The 26,981-nt window shown below is 47.3% G+C and overlaps 1 protein-coding gene across 1 annotated transcript in view; it reads right to left on the bottom strand.

Annotated features, from left to right (window-relative positions):
- Positions 1 to 25,133, bottom strand: part of LOC141121852 (uncharacterized) — a 52,572-nt gene extending 27,439 nt beyond the window's left edge. The window contains 7 exon segments of the mRNA XM_073611597.1: positions 7,602 to 7,743; positions 7,868 to 8,074; positions 8,154 to 8,251; positions 13,994 to 14,117; positions 14,204 to 14,338; positions 14,466 to 14,594; positions 25,061 to 25,133. Coding sequence (XP_073467698.1) covers positions 7,602 to 7,743; positions 7,868 to 8,074; positions 8,154 to 8,251; positions 13,994 to 14,117; positions 14,204 to 14,338; positions 14,466 to 14,561 — 802 coding nt within the window. The 5' untranslated portion in view covers positions 14,562 to 14,594; positions 25,061 to 25,133.
- Between the last annotated feature and the right edge of the window lie 1,848 nt (positions 25,134 to 26,981).

Genomic DNA, 26,981 nt, shown 5'->3' on the forward strand with positions numbered 1-26,981 from the left:
CCTGGCTGTGGGCAAGCAAGGAGCAGGTTTACTTGTTGGCTGGAAGCATTTGGGTGGCTGAGCGAATGTTTCCACACCCCCCGGTAAAGTGCTCCCACCCAACACACACCCACTATGTATCCCGGGCTCCTCTTACCCATCTGGGACCCGGGACCAGCATAGCGGGTGATGATGGGTAGAGGGGAGGGAGGAGAGAGGACACACATCCGTTCTCCTCCCCTACTTGTTCCTGACCCGGAAGAGACATGTATGACATCACTTCCGGGTCCCTGGTGACAGTTTCCCCGACTATCAAGGCCGGGAAAAAATATAATGTAGTGTGATCTGTATTACATTACATTCAGTGGAGAACAGGGTAGACATTGGGGGTCTTTTAGACCCTGGATATCTCATTAAATAGAACCTGTCACTTTTTGTCCCCTATGTGATAAAAAAAAGTTAAGTAAATGTGTTTTAATTGTACAAAATTAAATTTACACGTACGTACAAACATAAACTCACATATTGGGGCGCTTATGCCTGAAAACGTTGATTGCGATACACAGGTTACGTATCGCGGCGCACACCGGAATGAGAGCGATAATTCTATCACCAGACCTCCTCCGTGACACCAAACTGATGACTTATAGGGGGCTTTTAAGGCGTCACCTATAGAAAATATAGGGTACTGAAGTTTGTCACCATTTCAGAGGCACACACAAATTTAAGGTTTGATATGTTTGGTATCTATTTACTCGTTGCAACCTCGACTTTTATATTTAACCAAAAAATTGGGTAAGTTATTGTGTTTTTGTGCCCCCTAAAATAAACTTTAGTGTGTTTTTTACTAAAATGTTGTGTTTCCTAGACTTTTGCCATACTATCGTGTGACATAAAAAATTTGAACTACCACTAATTCATTCTTTAGGGTGTCTGCTTTCAGAAAATATATCATGTTTTGGGGGTTTTATATAATCTTCAGGCCTAAAATGATTTTTTAACTCCTTCCCACCCAGGCAATAGCAGAATGACGGTGTTGAGGTGTGTCGCTCCAATCTCGGTAAAGAGCCTATGACGTAGGCTCTTTACTATGTAATCAGCTGTGTCCAATCAAAGCTCATCACATGGTAACCAGGAAGTGCCGGTTATCAGCTTTCCTTTATTCATGCTGACAAGGTGCGAGTAGAGGAGAACAGATCAACGTCTCTCCTGACAGGGGGGATCTGCACTGATATTCAGCATTGATTATCAGTACAGGTCCATCAGCGATGATCGCCAGTGATGTCCAGCAGTGCCCGCCAGTGATGCCAATCAGGGATGCTTGTCAGTACCTCCTCATCAGTGCCATCTATCAGTGTCACCCATTAGTGCTGCATATTAGTGCCTCCTCATCAGTGAAGGAGAAAACTTACTATACTTACTTACATTTTTATGTCTATTTTTATTTGTCGCAAAAAAAAAATAAAAACCCCAGCGATGATCAAATACCACCAAAAGAAATCTCTATTTGCGGGGGAAAAAAAGGTAAATATGTCATATAAGTACAGTGTTACATGACCGCGCAATTGTCATTCAAAGTGTAATAGTGCTGAAAATTGAGAAAAAGAAGGAGGGAAGAACCTCCAAAAGACAGTCCACTCAAGAACATATGGGTATTTACCTAATTATCTTTATTGATTATCCCCATTAAAACAGTACATCTATCCAAAAACCATAAATTAAAAATAGGACAAAGGTTCTACAAAGTTTTGGTGGCCACCGATTCATTCCATTTTTGATTGTTGATCATTTACGGTCATTCCAATCAACAATGGACTAGTGGTATAAAGGGTACAATTATTCAGGCAGGCAATTATAGGCCGGTCATTTGATCCTGACTGTACCCCAAACCTACTTTGGATGAACTTAAGGTGTTCCCCTCCTTTTTGTGTCACTTCAGTGCTGAAAATTGGCCTGGGCAGGAAGGGGGTGAAAGTGTCCGGTATTGAAGGGGTTAAACGTGGCCAAAAAAACCGCAAAAACAGCTCTGGCAATGAAAGGGTTAAAGGAAACGTTCACCTTCGGGAAGATGTTAAAGGTTCCTGTTCCTGCAGCGGCTCAGCAATCCGAGTCCTCTGTGTGACAGTAGTGCGGGGAGAAGTTCCCCATACCGGCTGTCACTTTATGAAAAGAGCGCGGCCGTGCTATTCATTCACAGAGTTCTGTCCTTTGCCAATGTCAGTTTGTAGTTTTCAATTAACTCCCACACCGCTGCTGAGCTCTCTGGTAGATGAGGGATAAGGAGATTGTCATAAGGGACGAGGAGATTGGGACCCCGATTTAGTCCCTTGGACAAGTAGTTTTTTCAAAAAATGTCCACACCCCTGGAACTGTTTCTTACATGATGAAGATCAGCCATGGAGTATATCTGAGGTGTATATCAGGGTGTGCTTCTTCCCCATATGAGAGCTGTGATGTCCAGCAACATTCATATAGAAGACATTTCCCGCACTTAAGGCACTAATACACCTCGAGGGTTGTGTGGGATCCCTGATGTACAGGAAGACAGGACTTCAGTGAGGAACAATTCCCTCACTCAGGACAGGAAAGTGGCTTCTCTCCCGTGTGAGATCTCTGATGTCTGTAAAGATTGGACTTGTCTGAAAAACATTTCCCGCACTCAGGACAGTAATGCGGCTTCTCCCCCGTGTGTAATCTCTGATGTGTGTAAAGACTGGACTTCTGTGAAAAACATTTCCCGCACTCAGGACACGAATGCAGCTTCTCCCCCATGTGAGATGTCTGATGTTTGTAAAGATCGCCCTTCCGTGAAAAACATTTCCCGCACTCAGGACAGGAATACGGCTTCTCCCCCGTGTGAGATCTCTGATGTGTGTAAAGACTAGACTTCTGTGAAAAACATTTCCCGCACTCAGGACAGGAATGCGACTTCTCCCCCGTGTGAGATTCCTGATGTTTGTCAAGATTGGACTTCTGTGAAAAACATTTCCCACACTCAGGACAGGAATATGGCTTCTCCCCCGTGTGAGATCTCTGATGTGTGTAAAGATTGATTTTCTGTGAAAAACATTTCCCACACTCAGGACAAGAATATGGCTTCTCCCCCGTGTGAGATCTCTGATGTGTGTAAAGATGGGACTTCACTAAGAAACATTTCCCACATGCAGTACAAGAATACGGCTTCTCTCCTGTGTGAGATCTCTTATGCACACTAAGATTGGATTTTAAAGGGAAACATTTCCCGCACTCAGCACATAAATACGGCTTCTCCCCTGTGTGAGATCTTTGATGTATGTAAAGATGAGACTTATGTGAAAAACATTTCACACACTCAGTACAGGAATATGACTTTGCCCCCCTGTGAGATCTCTGATGTGTGACAAGATGTGATTTTTGTACAAAACATTTCCCACACTCAGGACAGGAATATGGCTTCTCTCCTGTGTGAGATCTTTTATGCACATTAAGATTGGTTTCACAACGGAAACACTTCCCGCACTCAGTACAGGGAAACCTCTTATCTGTTGGAAGGACGGCACCGTCCCTCACAGTCTGAGGTTCCTCAGGATAAGAGGAATACGATGGTCCATCTACACTGTGTGGTGCCGGATGGACATTTGAGGTAGTCGGGTTTTCTCCTGGACTATACTGTGTGATGTCCTCATCTTCTACTTTACAGTCTGGAGACAAAGTGAGACAATCCTCTGAGGTTTTCCTCATCTCCCGTCCATCTACTAAAATAGAGATAAAAAGATTATTACTAGACATGACAAAGAAGCAACTTTTATATCTTATTTTGAAATTTATCTCCATATTGGATGCAGTAATGCACGACCCCCATTTCTCCTTATGGTGTCATGCAAATTGACCACAATGTCTCTCTAATACCATCATCTAATTTGATGCTGTTTCCATATACTACAACCTTCCTGGCGATAGGTTGGTATGGGGGACTAGAAAATCGATTCCAACTATGCCCCCTATATAACACTCTACTCATTAGTTCCTGCCTTGCTTTACCCTATTTGTCAGTAATTCCACCTGGCTATATATAATACTTCCAACTACGCGATTTTGTATTTCCTAGCTTTATCGGCATAATGTATAGGAACTTGCAACTTCACTTAGTATACATTATTTTGATCTTATAGGGATCTTGCCTTGCACGAAAGCCAGTTCACAGTTTTTTCTTTATTTTTCTTTATTGTGTTATGTTTTGTCAGCATATTTAATTATTTGTACCTTGACGATGGCTTCGTAAATTGTATATATACCATAGTCAGCATATGATCTTTTATATTTTATATTTATTTTGTATTATTTAGCTATGGTCTGGTAATAATCCCCATGGATTTCCCCTCTCTTCCCTTTTCCCTGGTTTAGATACCATTTGGTTATTGCCCTTGGCCGTCCACATCCTCTTCCTTTTGGGGGGTAGAACCGTGTTACTCATGCCTTCCTGGCAGGGTGGGGAGACGCAAGGGCCCTGCGTCTCCCAAAGCGCCCACCAGGTGGCAGCACCTGGGCTGGACGCTGTCCTTCTCCCTGCCAGTGGCATTCCGGATCTCTACCGGACGCCGTTAACTTGCTCACGCGCGCGTGTGACGTCGCGGCGCCTGCGCAGTTGCGGCGGAAGTGACGGTGGACCCGGGAGGAATACTCCTCCGGAACGCCGGGGGGGGGGGTCACACATTGAGCGCCGTCATTGCGTCGCTCTCTCCCTATTGGGGGAATGGATATGGGAGGGGATAAGGGCCTGCACCTGTGCTATTTCTGGGCAATTAGTTTCCCTATAAATCACCTTGGCAGCTTGGGAGGTTCAGTGGTACTCTTTGGTCCCACCGGACGCTCCTGTGCTGCAGCATTACAGACTGACCGGTAAGAATTCATATATCTCTCGACTGTCCCTCTGATGTGCGGTTTCACATCATGCTTATCTCATCCTTTTTACCTTTAACAACCATTTTTTAAATTTCTTACACTTACAATATTTCAGAATCCCGATCACTTTGCTTTTTGATTTGATCGATTGTGCTTTACATCCAAGGTAACTTTTTCTGTATTCACTATGTGTCACTCATACTGCACCTTTTATAGTTCTCAAGGCATTGTTTGGTTTTGCTTGTTTTCTTTTGTCTCTTTTTCACCACCTCACATGCTCACCTTTGCTCCCCACCCCCGTTCCCCCCGGCCCTTTGCTGGGCCCTTCTTACACGTTTGATTATTTGGATTTTCATCATTATGCACATACACTTTATTGCCATTACCCTCTAGGATTTTGACGTTCACGATGGGAGTCAGTCCATATCCCTTGTTGTCTATGTCCTTGCTTCTGTCATTCTTGTTGTACGTTTCTTTCTTTTTTCCCCCTCTCCCCTAGTCACTTATGATTCCTCACCGTCCTTTCCCTCCCTTTTTACCTCCCTTGTCCCCTTTTCCTGTGGCTTCTTCTCCTCCCTTTTTTCCCTTCCCTTCCCCCTTTTCCTTCTTCCCTGTTCCCTCCTCTCCCCTCCCTTCCTCTCCTTTTCCCGTTTCGTCCCACCCCCCTCTTTCCTTCCCCTACCATTCCTTCCCATCTTTTCCTTCACCCCATCTCCTCACGTTCCTTTTTTTTTATATTCATTTTTATGTTCTTCTTTATGGACCCACTCTCATTCCATGCTTGTCAGATACCTCAAAAGCAACTGTAACATGATATCCTCCTCTTTGCCCTTAGGATTTTTTTTTTAATCCTTTATTTAGTATTTTTGTTACTTCACCGCAGGTGCAGTGCATGCCCCTCCTCTCCTCCAACTCTTGGGGGTTATCTAGTGTGTGATCCCTCGTAAGGCATGCGTATGCGATATTTGCTCCCCATGGGACTGGCCTGCCTGCTGGGAAGCTAAGGATATACAAGAGGGCAAGTCCTCCATGCCATGGCTATTTACAACCACTGAGTGCACCGTGACTGGTAATGATGTAATATATGGACTCATTTATGCATATATATATATTTTTCTTTTCTTCCTTTCTCTTGTTTTGAAAGATTTTTTGATGCATGTTTACATCTTTACAGTTGTTATATATTTATCCTCTGAAGAAGACCCACTGGGGTCGAAACGCGTCAGAATTCTACATTTAAGACCTTGTGCTATTGCATCTCTGTTGCCTATGGTTCATTTTACTGTACATTGCCCCCTGTCACTGGTATTTTTTTTTATCATTTTTGTACTCCAGTTCATGTCCTGACTTTTAATGTCAGTATTTATATATATTTTTTGTACCAATAAAAATACCCTCGATCATCTACCCGTCTTGTATTGTGTTACATCACGTTATTGGCTGCATTAAAGCCCCGTTAGGGGGTTTCCCATCTTTTTAATCTATTACTAGACATGAGCAGATTGGTTCCCCTAAACCAGGACTCCGCCCACATTAGGCAGCTTTGTCTCTGAGGATCGTACAATCCCCCCCCAAGGTAACTAGTAAATGGGTCCTCTGATCTCCTACCAGTTCATGTCTTTATTCATGGACCTTAGTCAGAGTGAGGAAACAACGAGAACTGTATTTTATAGGAGTGACAGTGGTGAGGGGATTATAGGACGAGTGTCCCCACCCCCTCTATCACTCATTGCCATCTTCCCAACACAAGAAGTCCTGCCCTTCTTTATTTAGTCCATGATTTAGTCATAAATAACAGCGGGGCTGAGCCCCACCAGAGGTCAGGGAGTGAGGATGGGGGGAGAACAACCAAGATGAAGACTGGACTGATCCTGAAGACCACCATCATTGGGTTATTGACTCCTCCCTCATTATCGCTTTCTGTTTAAGGTTCCAAAGTTTGAGGATGTTATCACATTATTATCAACATGAAAAAGTCTGTGCTCCAATCAAATCATCAGATAGAAAATGGGTGTAATAAAACAGAATACATATTATGTTTATATATAGCAGTGGGTAGAGGGGAGAGAGCAGAAGTCAGGACTATGTAATGTACAACATATTGTATAAGATACAACAGATAGGACTATATAGTATCAGAATGATGTAATGTACAACATAGAGTATATAGTGCAGGGGTCAGAAGCATGTAATGTACATTATAAATTATACAGTGTAAGGGTCAGGACCCACAATATTGGTATTCAGTAATCAGTGGAAGATTAAATGTTTACATGAGACAAGTTGCAGAGGTCCCACACCGCTGCCTCCCATCTCCTGAGACTGCACTCAGTGACTTGGGTCTGAGACTATACAGACATATCCCTCCACCTGGCACAGCCAGCAGACAACAGAGTAAGTAACCCTGGGAGAATTGTTCTGTCAGAGATTTTGCTAGACCTGGGTATGGGACACAATACCCAAGAGGCCTGCCCCAGATGCCTAGGTAGAGCAACACTTATGGTGAAAATGAACATTTTGCTTCCAGCTGAACCCCACAATCTCCATAAATCCAGTCTAGATACATAAATTATGTCTGCATCACAGAGAAGGAAGATTATCCCATAGAAATACAGGTTGGGGAACACAGCTCAGGAAAGTGACCAGGGTATTATTGGCTGTAATCACCAAGTTGTTGCCCTACTCTGGACCAATCAGTGAGCAGTATGGGTGGAGGAATGTATTTAGTGTTAATGACCCACCTGTGCTGATCTCTGTAGGAGTGTCCTCCTCTATAAATGTCCCCGTTATTCCATCCTCCTCCATAGACTGCTGATCATCCCTCACATACCTCTCTTCTTCTTCTGCTTTAACCTCAAATTCTATATCGATTGGATCTCCACTCTAAATAAAGAAAATGAGAGAAAATATCATCTGTAAGATATAAGCTTTATTATTGTGACATCACATAAAAAAATCCAAACATCGTCTCCATGAGTCTGTGTTTTATAAACTCTGTCCCACCAACCTTGTAACAGTGAGGGATGGTGTGATCTTCCTGTGTGGAATCTTGGGAATACAGAGGATGGGGACATCTCTCTGGTGGGTTCCTGGTATTAGGTGGCTCCATCATATCCTTGTGTCCTTCTGAAAACTCCTCCATCACTCCATACTCCTCATCCTCCTCTTTATACTCTTCTTTAACATCAATATTATAACCTCCAATGTTTTCACTCTGCAATATATAATAAACATTCAATGCAACAAACGTGCTGTGTATAAATCATAACTGCTAATACTTGTCAATCATCTACCTGATGATGGTGAGGGATGGTGTGACCTTCCTGTGTGGAATCGTGGGAATACAGAGGATGGGGACATCTTTCTGGTGGGCTCAGATTACTGGATCCATCTGTTGGAAACACACAAACTGACTGAATAGACAGGTTTTTAAAACAGCTTACCTGTAAAATCCCGGGACACAGAGCGCCATAATAATGACTATGTGGGTTATATGCTTACCTTTAGGTGATTGGACACTGGCAACCAATAGTAAGGCGGTTCCTCCTATATAACCCCTCCCATACTGGAAGGACCTCAGTTTTGTAGCAAGCAATGATGATCCCAGAAAGAGGGGAGGGACCTCTGTGTCCCATGATGTACTCCAAGAAAAGGATTTTACAGGTAAGCCGTTTTAAAAATCCGTCTTTCTTTATCGTACATCACGGGGCACAGAGCACCATAATAATGAATGTGGGATGTCCTAAAGCAATGCATCTGAGGGAGGGGAACACATTATCCCTAAGCCCAACGGGCCTGAGATTATAAAGCAGCCTGCAACACGCTGTGGCCAAAAACATTTCTCATTTTGAGATCTCACATCCACCTGGTAAAACCTGGTGGACGTATGAACTGAAGACCAAACGGCTGCTTTGCAAACCTGAGCCATAGACACCTGCTGGCGTACTGCCCATGATGCACTAACCCCTCTAGTGGAGTGTGCTCTTAAATCCTGGGGTGGAACCCTGCGCTTTAATCCATACGCCTGGACAATAGTCTGGCGAATCCACCTGGATATAGATGAACTTGTTGCCGGCTGTCCTCTTTTAGGACCCTCAGGCAAGACAAAAAAACAGTCAGTTTTCCGAAAGGGAGCTGACATTTCCAAGTAAACCTTTATCGCTCTCACCACATCCAGTGAGTGAAGCGACCTTTCCTCCCTAGTCTTAGGTTTTGGAAAAAGGGAAGGTAAAATGATATCCTGATTCAAATGAAATTTGGAAACTACCTTCGGTAGAAAATCCGGATGAGGACGCGAGACCACTCTGTCCTGATGAAGAACCATAAAAGGTTCTTTGCATGAAAGGGCGGCCAATTCTGACACCCTTCTAGCCGATGTAATAGCCACTAAGAAAACTAATTTCCTGGTCAATAGGACAAAAGGAATATGCCTAATAGGTTCAAAGGGCTGACTCTGTAAGGCTGAAAGTACCAAATTTAGGTCCCAAGGACATAAAGGTGGTTTAAGCGGTGGCCTCAGGTGCGTTACACCCTTGACAAAGGTTCGCACCAAAGAATGGGATGCAATTGGTCTCTGGAAAAAAAAACGATAAGGCCGAAATCTGTCCCTTAATTGTCCCTAAAGCAAGCTGCAAGTCTACTCCTGTTTGGAGAAAGGCGAGAACTCTTCCAATCGTATACCTACGAGGGTTCCATTTCCTTTTCTCACACCAAGAAATGTATGACTTCCATACTCTGTAATAGATAGCTCTAGAAACTGACTTTCTAGCATTTATCAAAGTGGACAAGACTGAACCCATAATACCACGGTCTTTCAATAGTCTGGTCTCAATAGCCAGGCCATCAAATTCAGCAACCGTAAAGAAGGATGGAATATGGGCCCTTGAGACAACAGGTCTGGGCGGCAAGGAAGAACCAACGGGTCCCCTACTGCCAACTTCACAATCTCCGAGTACCATGATCTCCTGGGCCACCAAGATCACCGGCTTCCATTCCTCCCGTATTCTGCGTAGTAAGTGCGGCAGAATCTGGATCGGAGGAAAGGCATATATCAGAGAATACTGATCCCAAGGAACCAATAATGCGTCTATCCTGACAGCAAGCGGATCCTTGGTCCTGGATACAAACCTGTCCAGTTTGGCATTAAATCTGGATGCCAGCAGATCCACATCTGGGGTCCCCCAGTATTGGCAGATCTGTACAAAAACCTCGGGATGCAGGGACCATTCCCCTGGTAACAATTTCTGGCGACTCAGGAAATCCGCCTGCCTATTGTCCACCCCCGGGATAAACACTGCCGACAGAAACGGCACATGTTTTTCTGCCCAGGTCAGTATATGATATGCCTCTCTTTGGGCTGCCCTACTCCTGGTACCTCCCTCGTGGTTGATATACGCCACTACTGTGGAGTTGTCGGACTGAACTCTGACAGGAAAACTCCGCAATCTGGACGTCCAGAATCGCAGGGCCAGACGAGCTGCCCGGATCTCCAATAGATTGATGGGCAGAGTCTTTTCTGTCTGGGACCATATTCCCTGAACAGATGCTTCCTCTAGGACTGCTCCCCAGCCGAGAAGACTGGCGTCCATGGTTACCACTTTCCAGGCCACTGGTGGGAAAGACTTCCCTCTTTTTAAGTTGCTGGTTCTTAACCACCAAGAGAGGTTCCATAGAACCTGTGGAGATAGAACCATAGGTTGATCCAAGGTTCGAGCAGACTTGTCCCAGGCTTTCAGGATACTGTTCTGGAACACTCTGGAGTTGAACTGTGCATATGGCACTGTGCTGAAAGAAGACACCATCTTGCCCAATAACCTCATGCACAGCCGAACAGAGGGTGTTAGTTCTTTTTTCACCTTCTGTACAAGTTCCACTATGGAGGCGACCTTTAAGGGCGGAAGAAACACTCTTTCTTTGGCGGTATCCAAGACCAGACCCAGATACACCAAGGCTTGGGTCGGACAAAGAGCTGACTTGTCCAAATTTAGCATCCAACCTAGGCGTTGTAAAACCCGTACTGTTCTTGACACGTTTAGAACTAGTATAGGGCGAGAGCTTTCCTTTAGAAGTAGATCGTCCAGATATCCTATTACGGAAACTCCTTGAGGTCTTAGGGAAGCCAACACTGGGGCCAGAATCTTTGTAAAGACCCTGGGGGCCGTGGCCAGACCGAAGGGTAGTGCCACAAATTGGAAATGACTGCCCTCTACAGCGAAGCGTAAGAACCTTTGGTGTGGACCGAAGATCGGCACATGAAGGTACACGTCCTTGATATCTATGGACGCTAAATAGTCTCCCTTTCTCAGGGACCTTATTACTGAACGAACCGACTCCATGCAGAAGGATCAGAAGTCTACAAAGAAGTTGAGAGCCTTGAGGTCCAAAATGGGCCTTACTTCCCCATTTGATTTTGGCACACGGTGAATAGGTTTGAGTAAAACCCCTTGAATCTTTCCTCGTGAGGGACCTTTACAATTACTCCCTGCATCAGCAGATGGTGTAAAGCTAGGAATAGGCATCTTCTTTTCTCTGGATCCGCCAGGACCCTTGAGTGTAGAAAACGGTTCAGGGGAACCTCCCGAAACTCTGTTCTGTACCCGTATTTTACAGTGGAAATGACCCATCTGTCTTGAACCAGTTCTTCCCAGGCCTCCCCAAACAGCCGAAGCCTGCCCCCCACCCGTGAGAGCGGGGGCTCCCCTTCACAAAGTAGACTTGGAGTCGGGCTTTGGTGGCTTTTGGATTCAGGGATTTTTCTGACCCTGTGGTCTTTTAAACCCAGACGGCTGAGGCCGTTGATACCGCTTAGGGGAAGAGGCACCAGGCCCTGGGGGATTAGGAATTTTATAAGAAGGCTGCTTCCCCTTCTTTTTAATAGGAAGCAGAGCGCTCTTTCCTCCAGAGATCTTTTGGATATATTTATTCAGATCCTCGCCAAACAGGCGTTCTCCATGAAATGGAAAAGCAGCAAGTAGCCTTTTACATGGTGTCTCAGCAGACCAGTTCTTTAGCCACAATACTCGGCGCATATGAACTGATAATAACGCAAAACGAGACATCTGTTGGATTGAGTCTATTAAAGCGTCTACCGCAAAACACAAGGCATGAGGTATCTCTGATAGCTCCTCAGCAGATTCCTCCTGGCAAGGTATGTTTTTTACTATCCTCTTAAAGTGATCCTTTAGAGATTGACAAATCCCAATAGCTGCAATAGCAGGCTGAACTGCTGCACTGGCAACCGAGAAGGAGACCTTCGATAAGGACTCTAGCTTTTTATCAGCCGGATCCTTGAAAACCTGGGCATTATCCACTGGACAGGTTAAATTTTTATTCACAGAAGATATGGCAGCGTCTACCAAAGGTGTGCTCCATTTCTTCCTGAACTTCTTCTCCATAGGGTATAAAACAGAAAACCTTTTTGGAGGTAAGTATATCCTGTCAGGATGCTCCCAGTCCGCATAAATCACCTGCTCCAGTAACGGATGCAAGGGAATAGCTTGGGAAATTTGTTTAGGCCGCAAAGATCCCAGAGTAGAAGAGGAGAGTGCAGACTCCTGAACCGGGAGTAACTTAAACCCAATTCGTACCATCTCCATTAGAGATTGGATAAACAATTTCTGAGAATGGGAGGCTGAAATTGGCTCTTCAGAGCCAGATTCCTCAGCTGAGGAATCTTCAGCCTCTCCTACCTCTTGGTCCTTCATGACCAACTCCTCCGGATCCTCTGCCCATTCTGGTTCCAGGTTACCTGGACCCATCTGGCTATAAGAGTCCTGGGGCTGTAGTGACTCTCCACTTGGCCCAGGCTCAGGGGAGGGAGATCTATTACGCTTCCTTCCCCCTTGTGTTACAGATGCAATCATGCCAGCCCGCTAAGGCAGATGCCAAATCATGCTTTGTAACATAAGCCGAGGCAGGTACATTGGTAGTGGCCACTATGCCTGACAAATGCAATGGCTCAGCCAGGTCAGAAGCCGCAGGTCCCTCAGTAGAGACTGAGGCTGCATCAGCATGGGGTTGGTCTCCTGCTTTTTGTGGAGGGACTCTTACCCCTGGGCTTGCCTTGTTCCCTGTTCCCCTTTTTCTGGAAGACATTGCTTACACACGAGAAACAACAAAGGAGTACTCCCCACAAACTACAACCAGTCTTTAACCTGTCACCATTATGTCCAAGACCACCAGACTCACATGCCCACCATTCGCTCTGCTTCCTCCATGTGCACGCCAGGAGCTCCATGCCTATAAGCACTAGCATGGGAGCGAGCGCGTGCATCAGCGGCCGGCGACCCGCCTACCGCATGCGCTGTTCTGACGCACGTGGCGCTGTGGCGTGGACAGTAGCGGCGCACGCGCACACCGGCGGCGCACTCACGCGCGCCAACTGGCCCTCTGTAACCCTGGACACAGGATCAAGGCTTACTCTGGCAGTTTAACAAAAAAGGGGAAATACATTATATATATATATATATATATATATATATATATATATATATATATATATATAAATAAAAAAACCCAAAAGGGAGTACTCACCATCCCAAGCACCAGGCCTGTCTTGCCAGGCCCAATCTTCCCCCATCACGGCGGGTAGCGCCTCTAAGGACCTTCAGGGACCGCGTCCCCCATATATTGGGGTCGACACCCCTGGACCTGTAAAGCACCTTTTGTGGTTTCCTTGGGCAAGGTTGACCAGGAATACCAACTTTAACAAAGGTCCAGCGCCTAAATAGGAAACATTACAAGCAATACCTCGTTCTTGAACCGAGGTTCAGGTACCATCCACTTTAGCTTAGTAAGCCATCCGAATGGATCCGATTATAACGTCCTCAGTGGGACATTCTTTTGAAGAAACTGAAGAGCTTCAACAACCATGACCATCACCTTCAAGACACTGGCGAAAAAATTGAGGTCCTTCCGGTATGGGAGGGGTTATATGGGAGGAACCGTCTTACTATTGGTTGCCAATGTCCAATCACCTAAAGGTAAGCGTATAACCCACATAGTCATTATTATGGTGCTCTGTGTCCCCTGATGTACGATAAAGAAACATTGTTTCTGTGTGTTTATCAGATGATGGGAGATCTAGGTGGACCCTCCGTACTGCTCTCTCCTTTACAATAAAGTCTCCTCTTACCCGGTGATGTGAGGGGTGGTTGATTGTCCATCATGACGTCCTTGTAGAGATCCTTGTGTCCTTCTAAATACTCCCACTCCTCCATGGAGAAATAGACAGTGACATCCTGACACCTTATAGGAACCTGACACACACAATGATACAGTCACCATACAGACACATCCCTTGTCTGTTACTGGATAATGTCCCAGAATTCCCAGCACCGCTCACCTCTCCTGTCAGCAGCTCCATCATCTTCTTGGTGACTTCTAGAATCTTCTGCATGTTGTGTCTCTGAGGTTTTAGGGAGTCACATGGAGTCACTGTGATAGTCATATGATCACCTGACTTCACAAGAGGAAATCTCTGTATTGAGGAACCAAAAGGAATATCATGTTAGAGTCCCAGAATCCTCCTCACCTCTCCGGTCAGGTCTGTGTTTTATTAATAGAGATAAGAGTGATGTCATGTGAGCTCCCAGAATCCTCCTCACCTCTCCGGTCAGCAGGTAGATGATCTCCAGGGTGAGGTTTAGTATCTTCTCAGTCATGTGACTCTGGTCCTCCTCCATCCTCATTGGTGCCGTCATTTGATCTATACAGGTCTCCTTGTAGACGGATAACTTTGGGAAATGAAAGTAAGAATTATTTGGATGGTATTGGTCACACAATAATAGGATGTGGATGTGAGGGGGGGGGGGGGTAATAGGAGGGTTGCTGTACATTTAACTACCTCAGGACGGGATACCTTCACCCCCTTCCTGCCCAGGCCAATTGTCTGATTTCAGCGCTCTCACACTTTTAATGCCAATTACCCAAATTACATTTTTATTCTTTTTAGACAGATATGATTTTCTTGTGTTGGTATCTAACATGCATTGTTTTTTTTAAATCTTTTGCTATATAAATAAAAAAAATACTGAAATTTTGAAAAAAAAAAATCTTAGTTTTGGTTATACAATTTTGCAAATAAATAATCTTTCTTCATAAGTTTGGGCCAAAATGTATTCTGATATATTTCTGTGTTAAAAACAGCCCAAATCAGTGTATACGATTTAGTCTGTAGGAAAGTTATAGAGTCTACAAACTATGGGATATAGATTTAATTTTTTTTTTTAATCCTGACATACTGATGGCTTTCTTATTTCTTGAGGTCCTAAAATGTCAGGACAGTATAAATATCCCCCAAATGACCTCTTTTGGAGGGAAAGTAGACAGTCCAAGGTGTTTAGTAAGAGGTATTGTGAGTTTTTTTGAAGTTGTAACTTTTTGGCACAATGTTTTTGGAAAATTTTGGGGACATTTTATGTAAAATAATTTCCTTTTTTTTAAAAAAGTTTCCATTGTTATTTCTCAGACACAGCATAGACATTCTCATAATTGCAACTCAAAATAAATTTAAAGCCTAGATGTATAGAGGGACCCAAAATCCAAGGAGCGCCATTGAGCTTTCAATGAGCATAAATAACGCATCATATTTCCTAACTACACATTTTTGGGGGTCCTGAAATACCAGGACAACAGAAACACCCATAAAATGACCCAATTTTGGAAAGTAAACACTGACATATTTTCTGAAAGGCATAGTGAGTTTTTTAAAATGTCATTTTTTTGCAAAAAGTTTTTGGAAAATGCAGGAAAGAAAATTAAAATGTATTTTTATTTTTTACACAAAGTTGTCAAACAAGATATTTCTAACACACAGCATGGACATACTTAGAATTACACCCCAAAACACATTCTGCTACTCCTTATGAGTATGGCGATACCACATGTGAGAATTTTTCACAGCCTAACCACACAGAGGGGCCCAAAATCCAAGGAGCACCTTCAGGTGTTTTAGGGGCATAAATTACACATCTAATTTCCTGACTACGTATCACATTTTTGGAGGCCTTGGAGAACCAGGACAGTAGTAACAGCCACAAAATGACCCCATTTTGGAGTGTGAACACCCAAAGGTATTTTTTAGTAGGCATGCAGTCTTTTAACCACTTGCCTATAGGACACTTTCACCCCCTTCCTGCCCAGACCAATTTTCAGCTTTCAGCGCTCTCACACTTTGAATGACAATTACTCAGTCATGCAATACTGTACCCAAATAAAATGTGCGTCTTTTTTTCACATAAATAGAGCTTTCTTTTGGTGGTATTTAATCACTAGTGGGTTTTTTATTTTTTGTGCTATAAATAAAAAAAGACTGAAAATTTGGTGCAAAAATCCCTTTTTCTTTGTTTCTGTCATAAAATTTTGCAAATTAGGAATTTTTCTTCATAAATTTTGGCCAAAATTTATACGGCTACATATCTTTGGTAAAAATAACCCTAATCAGTGTATATTATTTGGTCTTTGTGAAAGTTATAGAGTCTACAAGCTATGGTGCCAATGATTGATCACACCTGATGTACTGAAGGCCTATCTTATTTCTTGAGACACTAACAAGCCAGGAAAGTACAAATACCCCCAAATGACCCCTTTTTGGAAAGTATACATCCCAAGTTATTTAGTAGGTCGCATGGTGAGTTTTTTTAAGTTGCAATTTTTTCCCACAAATCTTTGCAAACTGAAGATTTGTGTGTTTTTTTTTTACAAAATTGTCATATTAACAGGTTAGTTCTCTCACACAGTATATGCATACTTGCAACTACACACCAAATCACATTCTTCTACTCCTCCTGAGTATGGTGATACCACATGCGTGAGACTTTTTCACAGCCTGGCCAACATGCAAGGAGCACCGTCAGGTGTTCTAGGGACATAAATTACACATCTAATTTCATGACGACCTCTCACACTTTTGAAGGCCCTGGAGCACCAGGACAATGGACTTCATTTTGGAAAGCAAACACCCCAATGTATAATCTATGAGGCATAATAAGTCTTTTGAACGGTATATTTTTTTCCAGAAGTTTTTAGAAAATGTGGAAAAAAATGAAAACGCATTTTATTTTCCACAAAGTTGGCGAATTTTTTATAACTTATCGTAAATTGGATGATTGCGGGGAGGGCACTGGGTGTTGTCGCTGAAATGAAGGAAGCGCATAATTATCTCGTATCGGGAACTGGACATTACGGAAGAATAAATGGGCATGTGGTGGATGGGGTTGGTGGACCAATAGGCATGTCCCTCATTTTTTTTGTAAACCCAATGTTTATGGTGAGGCCCATAAACACTTTGAACTCCTCCAGAGTCAAATCCTTCCACTCAAACGGACAGGAGTATGATGATTGGGGGTTGTTGGCAATATGCTGCTGGGCATATAAATTGGTCTGGTCCACAATGAATTGCAGCAAAGTGTCGGGCAAAAAAAAACCAAAAAAAACAATTTCTGTAAAAATTGGAGTTACGCTTACCGGTAATGTCTTTCAGGACAGCCACATTGAGAGACCCTGGCTCCTCCTCTTCCTTGGAAACACTGCGCCAGCCCCCATAAATTTTCACCTCCCCCTGCCAGCCTCAGTTTTTTCTAGAGCACCTCCGGTTAGCTAGGGAGACACAAGAACACGTTAATAACATACTATCACATATTACTATTGTGCTTGCGTTTAGGTCTTCCTCAAGACCCCCCAAAAATTTGGGTGGGTAATTAGGGCTGTCCTGAAAGACTACTGGAAAAGACGTTACCTTTAAGCGTAACTCCAATTTTCCCTCCCCGCCTTTCGGGACAGCCACATTGGGAGTTTAGAAGAGCACTTACTACTTAGGGTGGGACAATGGCTTGCAAAACCTTTCGCCCAAAGGCCTGCTCACTTGCCGATACCACATCCACTCTGTAGTGATTCACAAATGTGGTGAAACTGGACCATACTGCTGCCTTGCAAATCTGCTGTGGCGTTGCTCCAGCTCTTTTCGCCTGAGAAGCTGCCATAGCTCTGGTAGAGTGTGCTTTAATTCCCATGGGGGCCTCTCTACCTGCCAGCTTGTAAGCCTGGCTAATAGCTATCCTGAGCCATCTGGCAAAGGTGCGTCTAGACTCCTTCTGTCCCTTTCTTGCTCCACAAAATGAAATAAAGAGAGAGTCTGACTTCCCTAAACTCTTTGTCAGCTCTAAATATCGTAGGATACATTTCCTGATGTCCAAAGTATGGAACCTAAATTCCCTTTTGTTTGAGGAATTAGGGCAAAAAGTTGGCAAAATCACCTCCTGGCTTCTATGGTATTTCAAAGCCACCTTCGATAAAAAAAACGGGTCAGTCTTAAAAACGACTCGATCCGGAAAAACAACACAAAAGGGGGGGGGTCTAACTGAAAGTGCCTCTATTTCACTGACCCTCCTGCCAGTGGTCACTGCCACCAAAAAAAAACAGCTTTATACATTAGGTCCTTTAGAGCACAATCTTCTAAAGGCTCAAAGGGGGGTTCAGTCAGAACCTGCAAGACCAGGGAAAGGTCCTACTTAGGGAAGGAAGGACCCTGCACTGTTCTCTGTCTTGAAAGGGCTCTGAAAAATCTGACCACCCAGGGGTTGATGGCCAGGGATTTTTCCAAGTACGCGCTAAGCGCTGAGACTTGGCTCCTCAGGGTACCGATGGCTAGCCCCTTATCTGCCCCGCATTGCAGAAACTCCAGGACTGCTATAGGGCTCTGCACCTTAAAGGAGTTCTCCAAGCACCATACTCTAAAGCGCCCCAAAACCCTTTGGTAGATTTGGCGTGTCTCCTCCTTTTTACTATTAAGGAGGGTGATTACTAGTTGTTCAGAAAAGCCTTTGCTTTTTTGTTGCTCTAGTTCCTTCAATGCCCCCAGGAGGGCTTCGACGTGGAGGGGGCTCTGTAAATTCTAGACAGTACCCCCTTTGTATGATCCCCAAGATGAATTGGTTGGGGGAAATTACTTCCCACTGTAGAAGGAAGGCCCACAATCTTCCTCCTACTGTGACCAGTGAGTCACTGGGTCTTACGGGGTTGCTCAGGAGGGTGAAAATTCGCTCCTCCTTTGCCCTTACCCCTTTGGCTCCAAATCTTTTTCCCTTCTGACTTGGGAGGCTTTCTTTTTTGTGGACGAAACCCCCTCCTGGGTTGATTTGGGGGTTTTCGTTTCACTGGGAATGCCTTCCTTTTATTGGCGGTACGGTCTAATACTGTCTCTAGACCTGGGCCAAAGAGATGATCACCAGTCAGCGGAATGCCACATAGTTTAATTTTTGAGGCATTGTACCCTGGCCATGTTTTGAGCCAGAGTGCTCTTCTGGCTGAGTTGGCTAGTACAGCGGTCCTGGCTGACATGGGAACTGACTCAGCCAAAGCATCCGCTATATATGCTACCCCTCGCAGAATAGTCGGAAAGGATGACAAAATAGTCTCTTTTGCCGTACCTACCTCGATGTGAGCTTGAATTTGTGTAAGCCAGTGTTCGAGGTTACGGGCCACCACAGTGACCGTCATCTCTGGTTTCAGATCACCTAGAGTTGATTCCCAGGTCTTTTTTAGCAGGGAATCAATTCTCTTGTCCATGGTATCTGTCAGAGCTCTTAGATCCTCGAAGGCCAGATCTGTGTGTCTGGATACTTGCGAGAATGCTGCGTCCAATCTGGGGTTCTTGTTCCAGATTAAGGCAGGGTCATCCGAAAATGGGAATCTTCTTTTCAGGGCCCTAGAAAAGAAGGGTTTCTGTTCAGGATCCTGCCATTCCTTTTTGATCGTTTCTATTAGGACCTTGTGAACAGGAAAAACTTTCTTTTTCTGTTCTTTAAGCCCCTATACATCTGGTCATGGAGATATAGGGTTTTTTTTGTCTTCTTGAATGCACAGGGTGGTGTAGACAGCACCCAAGAGGTTCTCTACCTCATCAAGGGACAACTTGTACCTTGAGGGTTTTCTGGACTCTCCGTCCCTATTCTCTTTCTCCGAATCGTCCTGAGAACCGGAGGTAGCACTGTCTGGTTCCTCCCTAGCTTCCTCTCTGGAAACCCCCGCCACTTCCTCTGCTGAAGTGGTGGCCCCATGTTGAGAAGATGCAGAGCCCTGTGCTAAAAGCGGGGTTGTACTATGTGATGCAGGTGAGGGTTTAAGGGGAACCTGTAACCCCTCAAACAGGGTTTTAAAGGATTGAAACATTGAGGATAATTCCTTAACTGATGGTGCTAACCCTGACTCCTGCTTAGATGCTCTTTCATTAACTAGTGCATCAATACAGTCCTTACATAGGACCTTTTTCCAAGCCTCCCCTAGGGTATCCCTACAGGAGGCGCACTTTCTTTTAGAGCTATATGGGGTTTTTTTTCTCAGAACATTTCTGAAAAACATGTAAAAATAAACAGTCAATATCCCCACAGACATCCCATAGAGATACTATCATGGGAAGAGCCTAGCCCCTCCAATAGAATGAGGGACTTGGTCTCACCCTCCTCCACCCACCTAGAGGGGTTCCTTCCCCTCCCCCACTACAGGAACCATGAGGGGGGAGGGAAAACCTAGGTAGGGGGGACCCTTCCCCAGGATGCCCTTACCTTAGGATGGCTGGAGCTGGCATCGCTGAGCGTTGTCTGAGCATCTGCTTCCGACATGCTGGTGGAGCGGCCTGTGGAGTCTTCTCAACACCTGTGCTGTGTATCGACTCCTCTCCAGCTTGTGCCTGGCCCTCTATTAGCGCCGCGCGACCCGGAATCGGAAGTCGCGGGTCAAAGGAAACACATCCGCCCCCCCGCCAGAAATGACGTCACCCGCCGTCCGGCCCGCCTGGTTCCATCTGCGGCCTGTAGGCTGTACAGGGGGGGACTGAGATGCCACCTGCAAACAGCCCTGTGGCTGTGAAAGAGGACCCCCCCCCCGGACTTCCACCAGCGCTCTGTGAAGCGGGGGAGGCATACAAGATGCGGCCGGTAAGTACCCTACCTCTGTTTCTTAGGTAGGGACTTTACCAATTGCAGCCCCCAGTCTCCCTGACTGCTTAGGCCTGGTTCCTAGTGCAGTGTCTCCCCACCGGGGGAAACACAAATAACTGAGGCTGGCAGGGGGAGGTGAAAATTTATGGGGGCTGGCGCAGTGTTTCCAAAGAAGAGGAGGAGCCAAGGTCTCTCAATGTGGCTGTCCTGAAAGATAGGGAGAGAAATTTGGGGTATTGGTCTGCACACCTGGCTGTCCGGTGAAAGGGGGAATTCTTGCTGATCCTGAGTCGGAAGGCAGCCATGTTGGGTTGGCAAGACCAGCTGGAAGATGTGTAGCGGCCCTGGCTCTTGGGGACGTGGCAATCCAGTGCTGGTAGTTGGGGGATTTGAAGTTCCTGTGCTGGCATTTGGGCGTGATGCTGTGGTAGCGCTGGTACTGGGCCTGGGCATTTCTTGTGGTCTTTCGCTGGTGGCAGCGCTGGTAGTGGGCCTTTGGTTTTGGGGTCTGTCGCTGGCGGCAGCTCTGGTACTGGACCTTTGTTCTTGGGGTATATCGCTGGTGGCAGCGCTGGTATTTGGCCTGGGAATTTGATCCTAGGGTATATTGCTGATGGCTGCCTGGTTTCCAGAGCGCTGTGCCCTTTTAGGAGGGATCCATTCTTCCTCTGATTCATGTGCCAATCCACTAGTATTGATTGGTTCAAATGCTGAATTTGATTCAGAATAGGAATTTGAATCTGATGAGAACTCCCCACTGCTCTCATCAGTCATGGAGAGGATCTGGAATGCCTCCTCACTGGTAAAAACTCTTTTGGAAATTTTTCTGATGGGCTGTGTGACGGGTGGCAGGTGATGGTCACTGATGGGCTGTGTGACGGGTGACAGACGGGTGGCAGGTGACGGTCACTGATGGCAGTCTCTGATGGTGACTGGTGCACTTTATGGGACTGATAGGTGACAGATGAGGGTCACGGATGGGTCATTAATGATGGTCACTGACGGTTGACTGATGAGTTGGAGGCGATGGTCACTGATGGGTGACAGGTGCACCGTTGATGGCAGTCTCTGATGATGACAGGTGCACTTTTATAAGCACTGATGGGCCCTTATGTGGTGACTGTTGGGCGACAGCTGTAATGGGGGGGGCAATGTGACAGGTTCTCTTTTTTTGTGTGGTGTTGGTGCAGACACTGACACTACACAGATCTGTAACTCACTGCTCCTGGCTCTTCTCTCCTCAAACGGTGTGTGAGGAGAGAAGAGCCAGTAACAGGTAGTAACCGCTCTGTGTTTACATTTAGTGATCGGCTGTGAATGGATCGCAGCCGATCACGTGGTAAACAGCCGCCAGCCATTGCCAGACAACTCTACTGGACAGCCACGGGATATCTTATATGAATAATTTTCCAACTCAGTGTCCATTATTCCCCCTTCTGAGAGTGGTACCTGGACTGTGGAGTTTATGGGGGGCTATTTGAGCGTAGTTTTTTTATTGACTTTTTATGTCTTTTTGTGTTACAGCTGTAATTAGTTCATTGGTACATGTGAGAGCGTGGTACACTAGAGGGGGTGTGTGTTCTGTACCGCCTCTGGTGAACCTAACGCCTTTTATCCAATTTTGTTTCATCAATAAAGTCTTACAATTTTTTGCATATAGACTGTAGCTGACCCTCCTATTTTTCACCATTCGGGTGACATCCCTTTGTCCTCATCATTTAGTTCTATAGTTAACTACTAGTATAACAGGAGGTATCCCGTCTGATTGACGAACCAGTCATTGCTTGCCAATTCATTATATGGTGATATGGATTCAGTGGGGCTTTTACCTTTATTCTATTGATGTTTACCCTTGTGGATGATGAGCAGTGTTCCTGGGAACACGCCGCCACCGACTTGACCACGCTGCGCACTCCCGATCGGGCACATGCGCGGTCTTAGGAAGGGAGAACCATTTGTGATCGGCCATGACGTAATTGCGGCCGTTCACGTGACAAACAGCCATGCCCAATGACTGTTCATCCCTGTAGGTGATGTGCTGTGTCTCGGGGACACGCCGCAACAGACAGTGCAGGGCACGCATGCCCTGTTTGAATGGGCCACCGTCATATGACATCGGCCCAGAACGAGAGCCGCACCGCCCCACCGTCATATGACATCGGCCCAGAACGAGAGCCGCACCGCCCCACCGTCATATGACATCGGCCCAGAACGAGAGCCGCACCGCCCCACCGTCATATGACATCGGCCCAGAACGAGAGCCGCACCGCCCCACCGTCATATGACATCGGCCCAGAACGAGAGCCGCACCGCCCCACCGTCATATGACATCGGCCCAGAACGAGAGCCGCACCGCCCCACCACCCCACGACATCGGCCCAGAACGAGAGCCGCACCGCCCCACCGTTATATGACATCGGCCCAGAACGAGAGCCGCACCGCCCCACCGTCATATGACATCGGCCCAGAACGAGAGCCGCACCGCCCCACCGTCATATGACATCGGCCCAGAACGAGAGACGCACCGCCCCACCGTTATATGACATCGGCCCAGAACGAGAGCCGCACCGCCCCACCGCCCCATGACATCGGCCCAGAACGAGAGCCGCACCGCCCCACCGTCATATGACATCAGCCCAGAACGAGAGCCGCACCGCCCCACCGTCATATGACATCGGCCCAGAACGAGAGCCGCACCGCCCCACCGTCATATGACATCGGCCCAGAACGAGAGCCGCACCGCCCCACCGCCCCACGACATCGGCCCAGAACGAGAGCCGCACCGCCCCACCGTTATATGACATCGGCCCAGAACGAGAGCCGCACCGCCCCACCGTCATATGACATCGGCCCAGAACGAGAGCCGCACCGCCCCACCGTCATATGACATCGGCCCAGAACGAGAGACGCACCGCCCCACCGTTATATGACATCGGCCCAGAACGAGAGCCGCACCGCCCCACCGCCCCATGACATCGGCCCAGAACGAGAGCCGCACCGCCCCACCGTCATATGACATCGGCCCAGAACGAGAGCCGCACCGCCCCACCGTCATATGACATCGGCCCAGAACGAGAGCCGCACCGCCCCACCGTCATATGACATCGGCCCAGAACGAGAGCCGCACCGCCCCACCGTCATATGACATCGGCCCAGAACGAGAGCCGCACCGCCCCACCGTCATATGACATCGGCCCAGAACGAGAGCCGCACCGCCCCACCGTCATATGACATCGGCCCAGAACGAGAGCCGCACCGCCCCACCGTCATATGACGGTGGGCAGGTGGCAACTGGTTAAAGACCTAAAGTGATTGTAAAGTCTTGTTTTTTTTCCATAAAAAATAACAAACATATTATACTTACCTGCTCTGTTGCAGTGGATTTGCACAGAACAGCCCGGTGCCTGTGAAGCAATAGACACTTCTATAGCAGTATATGGGGAATACGGGGAGTCACGGCCACAAATTCTCCGGGGGATGGTGGGCTAGATACCACTTAGATGTAAACAGAGAGGGCTCCTCTCCTATCTGGTGACATCCCACGTGTTTGGATTGGAAAATGCCAATCTTTGTCCAGGAGGGCGATTGGCAGATGAAGAGGTCCAAAAAAGCGCTCCTACTACCCCCCCCCCCCCCCAGATTCCTTAACCATTCATAGCCCAGAATAACTAAAACATCTTCTATCTCATCATATATCACTAAATTCATACAACACTTTATTTATAATCATCAATAACTGGATAAACAATATAAAAATACTATAAAGATGCATAAAACAGATCAAAAGCAAACAGCTGAATCAATATTGCCGGTACAATTGTATTCAGCTGGAAAATACATTTTGATTCCCATCTGGACGTCTTTTTGATAAAATTACCCCCCACTCCGGGTTCACCATCTCATCCCCCTAAAATCCAGTCCCTTTCAGACTCCTATTGTGAGACTCATCATAGTGTCTCTGGAGGGGCGCTGATCATTCCTGTGTAAAATCTTACAGAAATCTTCCCTAATCCCAACCTTTAATTATCATTTCATTCCCCCCACATACAATGTCTGGAACCGACATTTACTGACATCAATAACTCCCCTCGTGGTACAGACCATAAATTCCCTCATTGTAATATACGGGGTTATTCTACATTTCCACACTATATATGTGTGTATCATCATCTGCTGGAGATAAAAGACATCACAGTGACTATGGAGGAAGAGGACGGACATGACGGGGGGTTACTGGGTGTAAATAGAAAATAAGATCTTATTACCTCCTCTGCTGCTTCATCCAACAATGTCTTCTCTCTACTTCCTCCCGACTCACCTCTCACCCGGAACTTCCTGTCTGTCCCTGACATCACTTCCTGTCTTCCATAGAGACTTCCTGTCTGGGTAGAAGTGAGATCACCACCTTGTGGAGCTCAGAGGAACTGCAGCCCCGAGAAACGTCTTGTAGTGTGAACACGGCCTTGTGCTGTGTGTGTATGTACTGTATATCCTTATAGATGGGGTCATCTCCACTCCCACCAAGGGGGATAGAAATATATTACTGCTCGGGGGGGAGACATTTTGGCCCCTTTGATTTTGCAGTAAAATTGATTGCAGATTTAGTCATGTAGAACATCTGTTATATGGATACAAAGAACCCCAGCCGAGAGTAAAGGGTGGAAATGGCTCCTGATCCCCAGATTTGGGCAATTATGTCACCAATATAAATAGAATAAAACCCGCGCTATGTGTAACAACTCAAATACCTACAAAAATAACTTATACCGGACTGCTGCTGTAACAAAGGTAAGTATTCCATAGCTGCCAACTGTCCCGAATTTCCCGGGACATTCCCGGGACTTGGACTTCATTCCCGGATTTGTGGCGTCCCGGGAATTGTCCCGAAAAATTCGGTTCCGGTTTTTGAAACCGCCGCCGCCGCTAGAGGTCGGCGGCCGGCGGAGACATTGTCTCCGCCGGCCGCCATTTTGTTGGAGTTCAGGAAGACGGCTGGGGGGGGGGGCTAGACGAAGCTTCTGCGTCGCCGCCCACCCCCTGCCCCGCTCCGCCTCGGCCCGCCCCGCTCCGCCTCGGCCTGCCTCGGCCCGCCCCGCCTCGGCCCGCTCCGCTCCGCCTCGCCCCGCCTCGGCCCGCCCCGCTCCGCCTCGCCCCGCCTACCCCCCGCCCCGCTGCCAGTCTGTTATGGAAAGGGGCGGGGGTTCTAGGTGGGGGGTGAGCGCGCGCACCGCTGTGGGACACGATGTGAGTGGGGGGGGGGCACAGGGGACACCTGATGTGAGTGGGGGGGGCATTGGGGACACCTGATGTGAGTGGGGGGGGGCACTGGGGACACCTGATGTGAGGGGGGGGGCACTGGGGACACCTGATGTGAGGGGGGGACACCTGATGTGAGGGGGGGACACCTGATGTGAGGGGGGGGCACTGGGGACACCTTATGTGAGGGAGGGACACCTGATGTGAGGGGGGGACACCTGATGTGAGGGGGGGGCACTGGGGACACCTGATGTGAGGGAGGGACACCTGATGTGAGGGGGGGGGCACTGGGGACACCTGATGTGAGGGGGGGACACCTGATGTGAGGGGGGGGCACTGGGGACACCTGATGTGAGTGGGGGGGGCACTGGGGACACCTGATGTGAGTGGGGGGGCACTGGGGACACCTGATGTGAGGCGGGGGCACTGGGGACACCTGATGTGAGGGGGAGCTCCGCCGGGGACTCCTGATGTGAGGGGGGGCTCCGCCGGGGACTCCTGATGTGAGGGGGGGCTCCGCCGGGGACTCCTGATGTGAGGGGGGGCTCCGCCGGGGACTCCTGATGTGAGGGGGGGCTCCGCCGGGGACTCCTGGTGTGAGGGGGGCTCCGCTGGGGACTTCTGATGTGAGGGGGGCTCCACTGGGGACTTCTGATGTGAGGGGGGCTCCGCCGGGGACTCCTGGTGTGAGGGGGGCTCCGCCGGGGACTCCTGGTGTGAGGGGGGCTCCGCCGGGGACTCCTGGTGTGAGGGGGGCTCCGCCGGGGACTCCTGGTGTGAGGGGGGGCTCCGCCGGGGACACCTGATGTGAGGGGGGCTCCGCCGGGGACTCCTGATGTGAGGGGGGCTCCGCCGGGGACTCCTGATGTGAGGGGGGGCTCCGCTGGGGACTTCTGATGTGAGGGGGGCTCCGCCGGGGACTCCTGGTGT

This window comes from Aquarana catesbeiana, unplaced genomic scaffold (assembly GCF_042186555.1).
Source record: "Aquarana catesbeiana isolate 2022-GZ unplaced genomic scaffold, ASM4218655v1 unanchor233, whole genome shotgun sequence".
NCBI lineage: Eukaryota > Metazoa > Chordata > Amphibia > Anura > Ranidae > Aquarana > Aquarana catesbeiana.